Source organism: Cotesia glomerata, linkage group LG2 (genome assembly GCF_020080835.1).
Source record: "Cotesia glomerata isolate CgM1 linkage group LG2, MPM_Cglom_v2.3, whole genome shotgun sequence".
In the NCBI taxonomy this organism is placed as follows: Eukaryota; Metazoa; Arthropoda; class Insecta; order Hymenoptera; family Braconidae; genus Cotesia; species Cotesia glomerata.
The window spans coordinates 19,461,320-19,479,241 of NC_058159.1; the positions used below are offsets into that span (position 1 = coordinate 19,461,320).

At 34.1% G+C, this 17,922-nt stretch overlaps 1 protein-coding gene across 5 annotated transcripts in view; it reads left to right on the plus strand.

The window, feature by feature from the left end:
* Nucleotides 1–17,922, plus strand: part of LOC123259302 (transcription factor EC) — a 435,681-nt gene that overhangs the window by 93,742 nt on the left and 324,017 nt on the right. For all 5 annotated transcript variants that reach the window (XM_044719664.1, XM_044719665.1, XM_044719667.1 and 2 more), the window contains one exon: nucleotides 9,046–9,253. In XM_044719664.1, the coding sequence (XP_044575599.1) occupies nucleotides 9,046–9,253 (208 nt within the window). The remainder of the gene's footprint in view (nucleotides 1–9,045; nucleotides 9,254–17,922) is intronic.

The window sequence follows — 17,922 nt, forward strand, 5'->3', positions numbered from 1 at the left end:
TTATTTTAGTATTCCAACTTGATAGTTAATCTATATTTCAATCTATAACGCTAGTAAATACTTTCTTCGACTTTGGGTCGTTTCCTTAGTTTCAGTTTATCGCATATATCGTATTCTTTTCAAATTTGGAGCTTATAGGAGCTACAGCTCGAAAATTTAAAATTTTAATTGTTAAAACCCACCCCCGCACCCCCCCTGTAGGGAGGAATATCGTAAAATTCGTTCATAAATTATTTTTACATTACTTACAGAAAATTCATAAAAAATTATGAATTTGTCGGAGCTGTAGCTCGGAAATTTAAAATTTTCTTTGTTAACGCCCACCCCCGCAATCCATATTGGGGGTAGGCTGTCATTAAATCCGCTCTTGAATCATTTCTACATCCCGTAGAACAGATTCTTACCAAATTTGGAGCCTATAGGAGCTACAGCTCGGAAATTTAAAATTTTCATTGTTAAGACCCACCCCCGCACTCCTCTGTGGAGTGGGATATCGTAAAATTCGTTCATAAATTATTGTTACATCACTTACACAAAATTCATACAAAATTAGGAGTCTGTAGGAGCTAAAAGTTGAAAATTTTTAATTTTCATTGTTAACGTCTACCCCCGCAATCCATATTGGGAGTAGATTGTCGTAAAATCCGCTCTTAGATCATTTCTACATCACATATAGGAGATTCCTACCGAACTTGAAGTCGATAGGAGCTATAGGTTAAAAATGGGAATTTTCTATTGTTAACGCCCCCGCAACCCCCCTTGTGGGTGGAATTTCGTAAAATCCGTTCTTAGCTGACCGCTACTCGGCGAAAGGAATATTCCTACCAAATTTCAAGTCGCTACGCCTTATGGTTCCAGAGATATCGTGATGAGTCAATATGTAGGTGGGAATCTCATCTATATATATAAGAGATTTCCACCTATATATTGACTCATCACGATATCTCTGGAACCATAAGGCGTAGCGACTTGAAATTTTGTAGGAATATTCCTTTCGCCGAGAAGAGGTCAGCTAAGAACGGATTTTACGAAATTCCACCCACAAGGGGGGTTGCGGGGGCGTTAACAATAGAAAATTCCCATTTTTAACTTATAGCTCCTATTGACTTCAAATTTAGTAGGAATCTTCTATATGTGATGTAGAAATGATCTAGAAGCGGATTTTACGACAATCTACTCCCAATATAGATTGCGGGGATGGACGTTAACAATGAAAATTAAAAATTTTCGACTTTTAGCTCCTACAGACTCCTAATTTTGTATGAATTTTGTGTAAGTGATGTAAAAATAATTTATGAACGAATTTTACGATATCCCACTCCACAGAGGAGTGCGGGGGTGGGTCTTAACAATGAAAATTTTTAATTTCCGAGCTGTAGCTCCTATAGGCTCCAAATTTGGTAAGAATCTGTTCTACGGGATGTAGAAATGATTCAAGAGCGGATTTAATGACAGCCTACCCCCAATATGGATTGCGGGGGTGGGCGTTAACAATGAAAATTTTAAATTTCCGAGCTACAGCTCCGACAGACTCATAATTTTGTATGAATTTTCTGTAAGTAATGTAAAAATAATTTATGAACGAATTTTACGATATCCCTCCCCACAGGGGGGTGCAGGGGTGGGTTTTAACAATTAAAATTTTAAATTTTCGAGCTGTAGCTCCGATAAGCTCCAAATTTGAAAAGAATCTATATATATATATATATATATATATATATATATATATATATATATATATATATATATATATAGATATATATATGAGATTTCCACCTATATATTGACTCATCACGATATCTCTGGAACCATAAAGCGTAGCGACTTGAAATTTTGTAGGAATATTCCTTTCGCCGAGTAGAGGTCAGCTAAGAACGGATTTTACGAAATTCCACCCACAAGGGGGGTTGCGGGGGCGTTGACAATGGAAAATTCCCATTTTTAAATTATAGCTCCTATCTACTCCAAATTTAGTAGGAATCTCCTATATGTGATGTAGAAATTATCTATGAGCGGATTTTATGATAACTCATCCCCAATAAAGATTGCGGGGTAGGGGTTAACAATGAAAATAAAAAATTTCTAAACTAAAGCTCCTATAGGTTTCAAATTTGGTAGGAATCATTTATATGTGATCCAGAAATGATCTAATAGTGGATTTTATAACAACTTCCTCCAAATATGGATTGCGGGGGTGGGTGCTAACAATGAAAATTTTAAATTTCTAAGCTAAAGCTCCCATAGGCTCTAAATTTGGTAAGAATCTAATATATTTGAGGTAGAAATGATATAAGAGCGTATTTAATGATAACCTTCTCCAAATATGAATTTCGGGGGTGGGTGTTAACAATTACAATTTTAAATTTCCGAGCTATAGCTTCTACAGACTCCAAATTCGGTGAGAGTCTTCTATGTGTGATGTAGAAGTGATCTAAATGAGGATTTCAATAAATTCTACCTTCAATAGCGATTGTGGGGGTGAGTGTTAGAATTTTCAATTTCAATTTCCAAACTGTAACTTTTATAGACTCTAAATTTGGTAGAAATCTTCCGGTATAATTTTCCTGTCAAGTTCAGCTAAGAATGGATTTTATTAAATTCCTCCCCCAAAGGGGTTTGCGACGGCGTTAACAATGAAAAATTCCCGTTCTTAAACTATAGTTTCTATCGACTCCAAATTTGGTAGGAATCTTCTGTAAGAGATATAGAAATAATCTATAAACGAATTTTACGATATCTCACCCCACAGGGGTTGCGGGGATGGGTATAAACAATGAAAATTTTGAATTTTAAAGTTGTAGCTCTTACAGACTCCAAATTTTGTAGGAACTTTCTGTAAGTGATGTAGAAATAATATACGAACGAATTTCACGATGGTTCACCTCACAGGGGTTTGTGGGGGTAGTTGTTAACAAATAAAATTTTTATTTTCCAAGCTATAGCTCCTACAGACCCCAAATTTAGTAAGAGTCTTCTACATATAATATAGAAATTATTTAAGAACGGACTTTACAACGAATTACCTCCAATAAGGATCGCGAGGGTGGGTGTTAACAATAAAAAATCTTAATTTCCAAAATATAGCTTCTAAAAACTCTAAATTTGGTAAAAATCTTTTATTTCTCATGTAGAGATCATCTCACAATGAACTTCAATAAAGACTATTTCCGATAGGAATTGCGGGGATGGGTGCTAAAATCTAAAATTTTAATTTCCAAACTGTAACTTCTACAGACTCTAAATTTGGTGAGAATCTTCGTGTATGATGTCAAGTTCAGCTAAGAATGGATTTTCTCGAATTCTAACCCTAGAAGGGATTGCGGGGGTGTTAACAATGAAAATCTCTCATTTCCAAACAAAAGTTTCTATGGACTTGAAGTTTTGTTGAAACCTTTTGTTTATAATGTAGAAATTTTCTCGAATAGGATCTTATGAAATTCCTCTCCCATATAAGAGTGTGGGAGTGATAATTGTCAAAAAATTTATACTTTTCAAATACAGTTCCTACAGAGATAGAATTTGATAGAATCTCAAGAGAAACAGGAACTTACGGGAATGGCCTCCAAGGCCAACGGATTTAAATATTTTCCTTTTTTAATAATTATATTTTCTCACAACAATCGTCTCTTTGGCAGCGGCAAAAAAAGTCATTGTAAGGTTTCCAAAATTTAACTTTACATGTAGCTATTCACTCAACGGACTAAGAATTTTACATACATTTTATTTTTGCTGATCACATAACCCATGAATTGTTCTTATTACCGGATCGCGGGAACGTAACAGATTGAAATGAATGCATTTTCTAAGCACTTGAGATGTGAAAAAGGAATTTGGCTATTTATTCTAAGAGAATTCGTTAAAAACATGTACAAATAAGTTTCTATGAAAAATTGATGTCACGGAGGAAATTTAAATTAACGGCAAAATTCGTCACGCTTTAAGCTAGCCAAATTTCAACTTCACTTATGAGACGCGCAATTACTTTAACTGAAACTTTCAATGATCATTTCAAATTTTTTTCTTCGTTTCAGTCATTATTCATTTTTGGAAAAAAACCACTGGAATGTCATAGTGATTGCACGTTAAAATTTACAATGAATATTAGCTAGAATAATCACAGAGATAAAAGGTACGGGCCAATCTGATAAAATTTGAAATCTGTATAAATCTAAACAATACTCCCATTAAATTTCAAGTTTAGATCTCTAAAAATACAATTCTATGAAGTGCCCAGCGGAGCGGGCGGGTAACAGCTAGTATATATATATATATATATATATACATATATATATATATATATATATATGCTATATATATATATATATATATATATATATATATATATATATATATATATATATATATATATCGGATATAACGCGGCTTGTCACGACGATAGCGTCGCTAATTTACAACGGATCTCTACCAAACTCAATATACTTATTCTACAGATAAATACCAAAGTCAAGTTCGAAGATGAGCTTAATCGGTCAAGTAATTTAGAAATACCAGGATTTAAAAATTTTGAAAATCATTAAAATTCATATTTCTTCACTTTCTTTCTCGAATAACTTTTGAATGGGATAACTTATTGAAATTCTGTAAAATGCATCTGAAAGCTCTTTAAATGAGCTTCAATTTGAGTACCATACCATATGTGTAGTCTCAAAATTATGTCTTATTCCGCTATGCCAATTATGAAATTTGCTATTGCACTGGTTTTAGTATTTGTCTGTCGATTGCATGGAAATTAAAAGCCCTAGTTCTGTATACAATCCTCGTTATATTTTTTTCTATCTATGATGAAATGCCGAATGGGCCTTTTTTTCTTGATTCAAGACAATGAACTTTGAGACTCTTCAAAATGATTTTCTTGGTTCAAAAATGTTTTCTCTTAAATCAAGTTAATTTTTCTTTCAGTCGGCAATTAAAATATTGTTCATAATATATTAAACTATAACATCCATAAGTGAATTAAAGTTAAAATCGAAATTATCGATAAAAATATACTCTGATTCCTTATTAATTAAGATGAGGGCGTGTGCGTAAAGTGCGTAATTTATAGTTGTTATTATTTTAGAGTACCTTAAACCTAAGTCTCTTGTAAAGAGATAAATCAGCGATGATGTGTCCTCCGTCAAAAATTTTCAACAACACTTTTGTTCGAAAAACTATCTTTGAGCATACATAGGCATATGAGGCCATATAGGGGCATATCAAGTCTTATCAAGTTAGGTGTGATCATATTAATATTCATTTATGAACATATTAGACCATATCAGAACATTGTTTTACAGAATATCATAACTATGAAAATCATATGTTTATGGGTGTAATACAACAAATTTTTCTTATCTAAAACATCCAAAAATATGTAATCCTTCAAAAAAAGTAAAAAAAAATTTATCTTAGCGCAATAATATTCTATAACCTCCAATAATATGATAAGTACAAGTAGTACAATAAAGTTTCAAATTCTTTTATGCAACTGAAATTGAGCAATATCTATTCCTAGTCTGTGAATAAGTTGGCTTTATTCCCGATTTGGGAAATGATTTTTCAACAAAGTATATTTTCTGCACAATATTAGATCGAGATGCTTATCAGCTCGGAACTAAAGAGAAAGAGAAAGATAATATTCATAATAAAAGGTTATAAATTGTCTGATGGAATGCTCGCTTGTTCCACTTGCTTCGAAAACAGTAGTTGACTTAAATGACATACGGTTATAGTGCAGTAGCATAAATTCGTGGGTAATTGACTGTCGGAAATTCGCAGTTAGCTGAATTATATCTCAAGGGGATTGATAACATCAGAATCGCTTAGAATAAATAGTAATGGCAACACGGACTCTCTGAAAGTAGATGTACTGGAGAAAGTTTGTAGTTCATCAGATATTACATGGTTTTTTAATGTTAATAGCTGATTAGTTTTGAAAATCGATCGGTAAAGCCGTTTGAAAGTTATTCCAAAAAATGTCGGAGATGTTAAAAAAATCCTTGTTTCCAAATACTTATCTCTCGAACCAATCAACCGATTTTTACGTTTTTGGTGGCAATCGACGCGGTTTTTTGAGCTCTAAAAATTATTCTATTACATCAAAAACGATCCGAAAAGAAATGTCGTAGTTATGTGGAAAAAATCACTTTTTTCGGTTTTCCTTCGTCCATGATATATCTCGAACGAATCAACCGATTTTGACCGGACTAGCGGCGATCGACGTGGTTTTTCAAGCTTAAGGGCGGATTAGTTTTTGGAGTTGATGGATAAAGCCTTTTGAAAGTTATTCCCAAAAAACCACTTAAGAAAAAAAATTTTTTTTTTTTTTTTTTTTTTTTTTTTTAAATTTCTCGAAATCTATCGGTCCGAATCGCTTCAAATTCACAGGAAATCTAAGTTTGAAGGAACTCTTTAGACTGCCGTTTGGTAGGTTCCGATCGGTCTAGTCGTTCAAAAGTTATAAGCGATTCACATACTTACACACACACACACACACACACACACACACACACACACACACACACACACACACACACACACACACACACACACACACACACACACACACACACAGCAGTGCTTATTACCAGCAGGAAAGTGTTAGAGACCATCAATCTTAGAGTCGGCGAACAAGAAATCACATCACAACCTTATATCCGATATTTGGGAGTGATGCTTGATGCCCGTCTCAACTTTAAACAGCAAGTGGAACACGTCAGTGCCAAAGCGTCAGTATTAAGGGCAAGCCTCGCACGATTGATGCCTAACGTCGGAGGCCCAAAGCAGAGCAGGAGACTATTGTTGGCAACTGTAGTCACATCAGTGCTTACGTACGGAATATCCATTTGGGCCGATGCGCTAGAATTACAAGAAGCATGGAGAAAGGCTGGACCAGTATATCGCCTGAGTGCCCTAAGAGTAGCTTGCGCCTTCCGCACAATATCTGAGGAAGCAGTGTGCGTAATTTCTGGAACTCTACCTCTCAGAGTCCTAGCTGAAGAAAGAAGGAACCTTTACCAACGAAAGAGGTCAACAACACTGAGCGCAGAAGAACTCAGAACGGAACAAAGACAGCACAGCATCGCACGATGGCAATCTCAGTGGGATGCCGCAGAGAAGGGTAGATGGACGCATCGTCTCATACCAAAGATCGACATTTGGCTGAACCGGAAACACGGAGAGGTCAACTACTACCTAACGCAGATGTTGTCAGGACATGGCTGTTTTCGGGCTTATCTTCACCGCTTTAGGCATGACGATTCTCCGGAGTGCCCGTCCTGCCCTGGAGTCACTGAAGATGCGGAGCACGTTTTATCGAGTGCTCGCGTTTTAATCCACAACGTGAGGAGCTGGAGAGGATCTTGAAGAGGAGAAGTCAACCAGAGTCAGTCGTAGAAGCAATGCTGTCTTCAGAAGCTGCCTGGAATGCAACGAACACTTTTGTCACAGAAGTGCTTACAGAGCTGCGTTCCATCGAGAGAAAAAGAGCAAAAGACAGAATCTAGAAGGAAGAAATAACATCTTAGCCACCAGAAGGAAGAGCGGCAGCTAATTCCTCCCCCCGCGAAGAAATGCCTTACGGCGGTACCATGGGGGATCAGAGGATAGAAGAGAAAGGGGTTTAGGGTTTAGTGGGTAGGGGCGTTAGCGTCGAGTTTTTAGTATGACGCTGCGTCGAGTCGCCACATATCCAGGCCAAACAACTATGCCTAGAATCCGTAAAAAGGATTCCCCTAAAGGGAAAACACACACACACACACACACACACACACACACACACACATACAGACATAGTGACAACCTCGCGGGAGGTAGTCAGGGAAGTTTCCTGTAACCTTCAAACGTCGAGATCTGATGATAACTCGAATTTTGCAAAATGGGATAAGACCAATAACTTCCCGATTTTTTAAAATCTTCGATTTTTTTAGCGGAAAGTTGAAAAACCCGGATATTTTGTCGAATTTATCGTATTTAATTTTTTTTCTATATTTTTTTAAAAAGTACATTCAAAAACAAAAATTAAAAAAAAAAAGACCATTCGGCAGCCGAAATGGAAGTAGATTTCATCATGAATAGAAAAAATAATAACTTCCCGATGTTTGGAAATCGTTAATTTTTTATGAAATCTACTAAAACGAGTGCAATAGCAAATTTCATATTTGGCATAGCGGAATAAGACCTAATTTTAAGACTACACATATGATATGGTACTCAAATTAAAGCTAATTTGAAGAGCTTCCAGATGCAATTTACAGAGATTCAATAAGTTATCCTTTTCCAAAGTTATTCGGGTTAGAAAGTGAAAAAATATGAATTTTTATAATTGTGAAAATTTTTAAATCCTGGCATTTCTAAAAAATTTTACTACACATATGAAATGCATCTGAAAGTTAAGAAATTATGCTTCAATTTACATTTTACATGTTTTTCTAAATAAAAAAATATCCATCTTAGGGTCATTTTTAAGAAATTTTTCTTTTGCAGTTGTTTTGTCCACAGAAATGAAATAAAATGAAATTTACTTCCATTTCGGATGCCGAATGGCCTTTTTTTTTTTAGTTGCATACATTTTTGAAATATATTGTGATTTTCCGATGTATTGTAGTGTTCTTAAATTCTTATTGCCCGTACTAAAAAAAAATATATGCCGCATATACGGGGGCAAAAAAAAAGTATGTGGCGTATATATTTTATATGTGCGACGTATATGTATTTTTGTCAGCATATTTGCGCATATATATTTTTTCAGTGTGGGTATTATTGCCACTAATTTTTCTAACTTTATTTTTATTTGTATAATTGTATTTCTTACTTAGAATTACAACAGTATTTATGTGTACATCCTCCTAAACATTAATATTTTATTGAAGAAAATAATTGAAGCTCTTACCTATTGCTAAAGTACTGATGAAATTTATAAGTAAAATTTGTCAATTTATACGTTATATATCCCATAAAAATTTTTATTACCACAAAATTTTAAATTTACGTATAAATTCTAATAGTATAGATAATATTATTTTAAAAATTAATTTGGTTTCTTAGCCCGCCGACATTCAAAACTGCGATACCGACTTCAAGGACACATTTAAAACTTCAATTAATGCGCGAACAATTGCAAGAGCAAGAAAGAAGGGAAGCTGAACTTCGGCAAAGCTTACAACAACAGAGGCCAGTAGCAGCCACTCCAAAGCCTGTTCCTGGTGCTCAGTTAACAACCATAGGTGTTGATGTTCCTCCGCAAGTTCTTCAAGTATGTTAATTTGTACTTTTTAAGAGTAGAGTGCATAAATTCCAAGGAAAGCTAATTTCGAATTTCGAATCGAATATTCGAATGATACGAATAGTTCGAATAACTCAAATAGTTCGAATAATTCGAATGATTCAAATAGTTCGAATAATTCGAATATTTCAAATAATTCAAACAGTCGTCTTCTGTCGATAAACTAACTTATTTTTGTGTAAAAATTAATTTGTTTTATTTTATTTGACTAAATGAAGTCTTCATAATTATTTGATAGTAAAGTTTGCTTATTATTTGTAATGAATATTTCTTGGTGTATTCGGACCCCCCCCTCCCCCGCCTCGGCACCTCGCCATTTTGACATTTCTCCGGGAAAATTCGATTTTTTCAAAAATAAGATCTACAGACACGATGGATCAGACATTGAAGGAGTGTAAATATAGACTATATTTGGAAATTCTATAGCTTTATATCTAGCTAGAATTATTTTAATTAATTTATTCTTCTCTAAACTTAAATAAATTAAGTCTATAACTATATTATATTATAGCAATATTTATATAGCCTACACGAATTTTTTATATATTTTATATATTCTACAAATAAGAGAAATATTCCATAGGTATATAAAATATATGAAAAAATTCGTGTGCATACTCAAATAAAAAGCCTCGATAAGCGTAACATCAGGATGGGCTTACATCTTAAAAAATGTCAATAACTATTAAGAAATGACATTGTATTTTGTCTACTGATGATATTTTTAACGATATAAGCTCATCCTGTCAAGTTACACTTATCGAGACCTTGCATTTGAATACCCACACGAATTTTTTCACATATTTTATATACATGTTACTTCATATTTGAAAAATATATAAAAAATTCGTGTGGGCTATATAAATATTGCTATAATATAATATAGTTATAGACTTAATTTATTTAAGTTTAGAGAAGAATAAATTAATTAAAATAATTCTAGCTAGATATAAAGATAATAAAGCTATAGAATTTCCAAATGTAGTCTATATTTACACTCCGTCAATGTCTAATCCATCGTGTCTGTAGATCTTATTTTTGAAAAAATCGAATTTTCCCGGAGAAATGTCAAAATGGCGCGGTGCCCCGAGGCGGGGGGTCCGAATACACCAAGAAATATTCATTACAAATAATAAGCAGACTTTACTATCAAATAATTATGAAGACTTCATTTAGTCAATTGAAATAAAACGAATTTATTTTTATACAAAAATTAGTTAGTTTATTGACAGAAAACGACTGTTTGAATTATTTGAAATATTCGAATTATTCGAACTATTCGAATTATTCGAACTATTCGAATTATTTGAATTATTCGAACTATTCGAATATTCGATTCGAATTTCGAATCGAATAGTACTATTCGATTTGATTCGATTCGAACACTATTCGCACACCCCTAATTTTTATCATAACATTCATAACCTTATATGCACGGAGAGAATTTTATGTTAACGGTAACCATCCCTATATTGTAGCTTCTACTATCCAGTATAGTTACTAACTTTTCCAAAGTTAAAATGGTAAATACAACTCTCTGGCGATTGTAATTAGTACAATCATTATATATTAATTTCTACAATTATGATTATACGGTTTATTATCTAAATGGTAACTTTTATCATCGGAAATAGTAAAAATCATCATGATTGCAATCATATAAAAACTACACAGGAAGTATAAAAAATTAAACTTTTTCGATTTTATAGGCAAAATATAATAACATAAGACATAATTATTAAATAACACCACTCCACCATAATTTGACGAATTTATTACACTTTTAAAGGAGTTTTTTCACTAAATCTATCATTATGTAGGACACACATTTCAAAATTGAATTAATAATAACAAAAATAATAATAATCTACAGGCTATATTGCAGCAAACGATTAAATGAATATTATTCTAATGTTTGACATAAGAGTGAGTACTAAAAAAAGTATATCGACGGTATTTTGGTAAAACCTCGTATCTTCTATGTATTTTAAATGAGAGATACAAGATTTTACCAAAGTATCGTCGATATATTATAGATATTAGGGTACTCCATTTAAAACGAAAATTTTTTTTTTGCTGATACAGGAAAATTTTGTTCCTTTTTCTATAGAGGAAATACCACGGGGCCAAGCTTGGCCCAGGCTTTGCCCAGCTATGTAGAACTCTGGGCCAAGCTTGTAAGCCAGACTTGGCCCAGTCCTGGTAGAAGCCTGGGATGATAACGATGGGCCAAGCCTAGTTACCACGACTGGCCCATGCCTGGTTATCAGGACTGGCCTATGCCTGGTTACCAGGACTGGGCCACAGTTAATTTTCAAGTCTGGCCCATGCCATTTGATAAAAAAAAGAATTTTTGGAGTATTATTTTTTTATTTTATTTTTTAAGTAAAGCTAACGCACGTTCAGACCGTTTGACTCTTAATTTAGACCTAACTTTTGCTAATTATAGAAATAAAGTGAAAATCGCATCCATTCTAACCGAGATTCAAACCCGACCCGCGCGTTTGCCAGACCGATAACTAATCCTTACACCGTACGATCGATAAGTTAATGCACATCTCATTATTCTTATAAGCTAAATCTATATGATGACGAAGTGTGACGGTTTATTATTTATATAATTTATGTTATTTAATATTGTGTTTTAATAAAAATGAACTATTTTTTACAAATGTTTACCCATGCAGGAAACCCCCAGAGTTGACAAAGGAGCCAGGCTTTGGCCAGTACTGGGAAACCTAGCTTCGGCGTACCTGTATTGGCCCATGCGTGGGCCAGGCTGTTTAACCCAGCCTCGGCCATGCCATTGATCACCCAACCTTGGGCCAAGACTGGCTAACCTAACCTTGGCCATTCATTGGTGACCCAAGCGTGGGCCAAGACTGGCTAACATAGCCTTGGCCATTCATTGGTGACCCAAGCTTGGACCAAGACTGGGCAGCCAAGCCTTGGCCGGCCCAATGATTACCCGAGCCTGGGCCATAACTGGGTCTCCCAGTCACGGCCATTCAATAGCGGTCCAGAGACTTGAAATTTGGTAGTAATATTCTTCTCACCAAGTAGAGGTCAGCTAAGAACGAGTTTAATGAAATTCCACCTAGAAGGGGGGTTGCGGGGGCGTTAACAGTGAAAAATTCCCGTTTTTAAACTATAGCTCCTATCAACTCCAAATTTGGTAGGAATCTTTTGTAAGAGATGTAGAAATAATTTATAAATGAACTTTACGATATTTCACCCCACAGAGGGTTGCGGGGGTGGGTATTAACAATGAAAATTTTTAATTTTCAAGCTATAGCTCTTATAGACTTCAAATTTAGTAGGAGTCTTCTATATGTGATATATAAATGATCTAAGAACGAGTTTTACAACGAATCATCTCCAATAAGAATCGCGGGGGTGGGTGTTAACAATAAAAAATGTTATTTTCCAAAATATAGCTTCTAAAAACTCTAAATTTGGTAGGAATCTTTTATTTCTCCTGTAGAGATCATTTCAAAATGGATTTCAACAGAGTTAACTTCTGATAAAAATTGTGAGGGTGGGTGTTAAAATCTAAAATCTTAATTTTCAAACTGTAATTTCTACAGACTCCAAATTTGGTGGGAATTTTCATGTATGGTGTCAAGTTGAGCTAAGAATAAATTTTATCAAGTTCCAACCCCGAAAGCGATTACGGGGGCGTTAATAAAGAAAAATTTTCGTTTGTAAAATATAGCTCTTATAAACTTCAAATTTAGTAAGAATCTTCTATATGTGTAGAAATAATCTAAGAGCGGATTTTACGACGAACCACCTCCCAATAAGGATTGCAGGGGTGGGTGTTAACAAAAAAAATCTTAATTTTCAAAATATAGCTTCTAAAAGCTGCAGATTAGATAAGAATATTTTATTTGTCATGTAGAGATCATCTCAAAACGGATTTCAATCAATTATACTTCCGTTAGGGATTGCGGGGGTGGGTGTTAAAATCAAAAATTTTATTTTCCAAACTGTAACTTCTACAGACCTAAATTTGGTAGGAATGTTCGTGTATTATGTCAAGTTGAGCTAAGAATGGATTTTCTTGAACCCTAAACTCAAAAGGGATTGTGGGGGTGTTAACCTTTTGTTTTTAATGTAGAAATTATCTCGAATAGGGTCTTACGAAATTCCTTCCCCACATAGGAGTGCAGGAGTGATAATTGTCAAAAAATTCATATTTTTCAAATACAGTTCCTACAGATATAAAATTTGATAGGATCTCAAGAGAAACAGCAAATTACAGGGATCGCTTCCAAGGTCAACCGAATAAAATATTTTTCTTTCTTAATAATTATATTGTTTTACAAAAATCGTCTCTTTGGCAGCGGTGAAAAAGTCATTGTAAGGTCTTCCGAAATTTAACTTTACATGTAGCTATTCAGTCAACGGACTAAGAATTTTACATATACTTTATATTCGCTGATCACATAACCGATGAATTGTTCTTATTACGGGATCGCGGGAATGTAACTGGTTAAAATAAATGCATTTTTTAAGCACTTGAGCTGTGGAAAAGAAATTTGGCTACTTATTTTAACAGAATTCGTAAAAAATATGTGCAAATAATTTTTTATGAAAAATTGATAGTACGGAGAAAATTTTAATTGATGACAAAATTCATCGCATTTAAAGCTAGACAGATTTCAACTTTACTTATGAGACCTGCAATTACTTTATCCGAAACTTTTAATGCTCATTTGAAATTTTTTTCTTCGTGTCAATTATTATTCATTTTTGGAAGAAAGCCACGGAATGTTATAGTGATTGCACATTGAAAGTTACAATGAATATTAGCTAGAATAATCACATAGACAGAAGGTACAGGCCAATCCGATGGAATTTAGAATCTGTGCAAGTCAAAACAATACTTCAATTAAATTTCAAATCTAGATCTAAAAATACAATTCTATGAAGTGCCCAGCGGAGCGGGCGGGTAACAGCTAGTCATAAACATAATATAAAAATTGATTTTATAATATATTTTGATAGTCCTAATTTATTTATTTAACTGAATCTCATTATGACATCACATTTATTTAAATAATATAATAAGTAATGATTTTAATATTAGGCAGGAGCAGAGCAGGCCAAATCATCCCATAGGAAATGTAACAAATTTTTTATTTCAAAATTATTTAAACGTAATGATAAAAATAATTTTGCACATTTTGTGATGACCAAAAAAATTTTTTTCGTCAAAGAAAAAATGTTTATCACATCTCTGGCTATGCAAGTCTGATCAGATCTACCCGGAAAAAAATGATCAGACCTGACATGCCTGTTCATGTATGATCAGGCCTAAAATTAGACCTGCTCATGTCTGTTCATGTATTATCAGGCCTGAAATTAGACATGATCATGCTTGTTCATCTCTGAAGTGATAAATACACTCAGGTCTGATTATACCTATCCATGCCTGTCCATGTTTGTTCATTCCTGTTCATGTCTGAGGCGTTAAATACGCTCAGGCCTGATCATACCTGCCCATGCCTATTCATGCTAAGGACCAAATATGCTAAGAAAAAATTTTTGAATATGTTCAGTGTATGTACATTAATTTCGATTAATAAATTTGTAAATTATCAATAAACGGTATATTTTATTATTCAATTAATAAAAGTATTTTGATTATCATTAAAAACCTACCGTAGGGTAAATTTAATTAACTTTTCTAGGCCTGGACAGGTATGAACAGACCTGAGCATATTTAATGCTTCAAACATGAACAGGCCTGAGCGTATTTCTCGCTTCAGACATAGACAGGCCTGATCAGGCATGAACAGGCATGAGCGTATTTAACCCTTTAGACATGAACAGGTATGGATAGGCCTGATCAGACATGAACAGGCATGAGCGTATTTAACCCTTCAGACATGAACAGACCTGATCAGATATGAACAGGCCTGATGAGACCTGAGTGTATTTAACCCTCCAGACATGAACAGGCATGAACAGATCTGATCAGACATGAACAGGCCTGTTCAGGCCTGAGCGTATTTGACGCTTCAGACATGAGTAGGCATGAACAGGCATGATCAGGTCTAATTTCAGGCCTGATCATACATGAACAGGCATGGTCAGGTCTGATCATTTTTTTCCGGGCATTCTTGGCGGCGATCGACGCGGTTTCTTGAGCTCTAAAAATTATTCTATTTTATCGAAAACGATCCATAAGGAAATGTCGAAGTTATGTGAAAAAAAACACTTTTTTCAGTTTTCTTTCGTTCACGATATCTCTCGAAAGAATCAACCGATTTTGACCGGATTAGCGGTGGTCGACGTGGTTTTTCAATGTTAAGGGCGGATTAGTCTTTGGAGTTGATCGATAAAGCCATTTAAAAGTTATTTCAAAAAAACCACTTGAAAAAAAAATTTTTCTCTTTGTTTTTTTGAGATTTTTCAAAATTTCTCAAAATCTATTGGTCCGAATCGGTTCAAATTCACAGGAAATCTAAGTTTAAGGGAACTCTTTAGAACGCCATTTGGTAGGTTCCGATCGGTTTAGCCGTTCAAAAGTTATAAGCGATTCACATATACAGTGTGGACTGTACGCATACAAGTCGTATATATTTTGAGCTCCTATTATTTTCTTTATATCAAGTTGTTTTTCGCTAACAATACTATACTGTTTGGTATCGTTATAATCAGAATTTTTTGTGCTATAATTTAAGATATTAATCTCTGTTGTGGTTAATAGTGACGAGTTGTGGTTTATTGTTTTTTATTTAGTGTCTTTTATTATCAGATTGAGGGTTATTCATTTGGCTATCATTTTGGCTTTCTGCGCAGCTCCTGGCCTTTCAAGGCCTGAGTGCTGATGAGGCACATTAATTTGTGTACAATATATGTGTCATGCTGTCACTACTGTATATACGATTACCAGTTTGATAACCGATGACCTTCAAATTTGTGAAATCTAGTGTACAATTACAAGGGATTATTATTTGCTTAATATTTTACTAGCTCTAAATTTATCATAAACTTATTATAACAAGTTGTGATAATTCACATTGCCATGTAATAAATCTGGTGATGTATTAAAATAAGCGAGGCATAAGTTAATATTTCAGCGCCAGTATATATTTGTAATGGTTCTGATTGTTTACTAACTATTAAGATTGTTGGTTACTAAGTATTTTTATGTCATTGTCTTCAAAATTATGCTTCATTTGTCAAAAAGTAACAAAGTCACCACTCACATGTTTTTCATGTAAGCAACAATTTCATCGAAACTGTTTATCTGATGCTATAAAGAATAAAACTGCTAAAACTTGTTGTGTTAAAAAATTTGGTCAGCTCTTAACTTCAAATGAGATCAAGACGAGGAGCAAATCAGCTGCCGATAGTCTAATAAAAAGCACTAATCGTTCACCGCTTACCTTAAATCTAGCCTCAGTCTCTACGTCAAGAAATAGGAAAACCTCGACTAAAAATTCATCTGTTTCCTGCAACAAGTCAGTAACCTCGTCACCATCAACTCCAATTAGTCCTGTGGTTATAAATTCTCCATTATCAGATAATGTTTTCTCGCCTTTAACTATACCCACAATGACGGAACCTACTGAATTGCCAAAAAATTGGAACTCTATGAGTACCGATGAAAAATTAACGTCTATGATGACAATATTATTATCATCAAATGAGAAGGTGTTCAAAAAATTGGATGCATTTGGTAAACAAATTGATCAGCTACAAGCAAACTTCATGACAAATGCTACGAGTATTACGAAACTTGAGATTGATCTTGATGAATTTAAGAAAGAAACGATTGCCAATTCCGCCCGACTGTCCAATGAAGTAAGCAAATTAAAAATTGATCAAGCTGGATCCTCAAATCTAAAGGCCCCACTGATTACCTCAGACCTACTAATATCAGGTATACCTGATTCAATAGATACAAAATTTACTCCATTAGAGGTCTCATCGGCCATTTTTGACAAATTAGCAATATCTCATCTAATAAATGAAATTCTTACTGTGAGAAAGTTAGAAAATAATAAACTGTCCAGTATTAATAATGATTCAAATCGCCCGCCAATTCGTCCATTAAATAACTCCTATATGATAAGGATGAAATCAGTTGAGCTGCGCAATCATATCATAAGTGCCAAAAAGAATTCGAAGCATCTACGCGTTGCAGATATCTTTCCTGATTATGTTGGCCCATCTGGTGGTTATATCTACATTAACGAATATTTACCTTCAGATCTTTATAAGTTATGGTTAAAAACAAAAGAAAAAGCGAAGCTTTATAAATTTAAATATGCGTGGGTGAGAAAGTGTATTGTATGCTAAGAAAAATGACGATTCTGATCGCATCATTATAAATTCTGAGTTAGATTTGAATAAATTAGATTAACAAAAACTAGATTTAAATAAGCCAAAAATAAATAGTTCTAATACAACCTTAAGAGTACTAAGTTTGAATGTTAACAGTCTTGCAGGTCATATTGCACAGTTAAATAATCTAATAGCTGACTTAAATCCTCATATCATTGTGATGGTTGAAACATGGTTAAAACCAACTATCGACAATAGTATCTTTGCATTTCCAGACTATGTTGTTTACAGGAGAGATCGAAATTTAGTTCATGAAGACACTGGACGTTTTGTCCAAG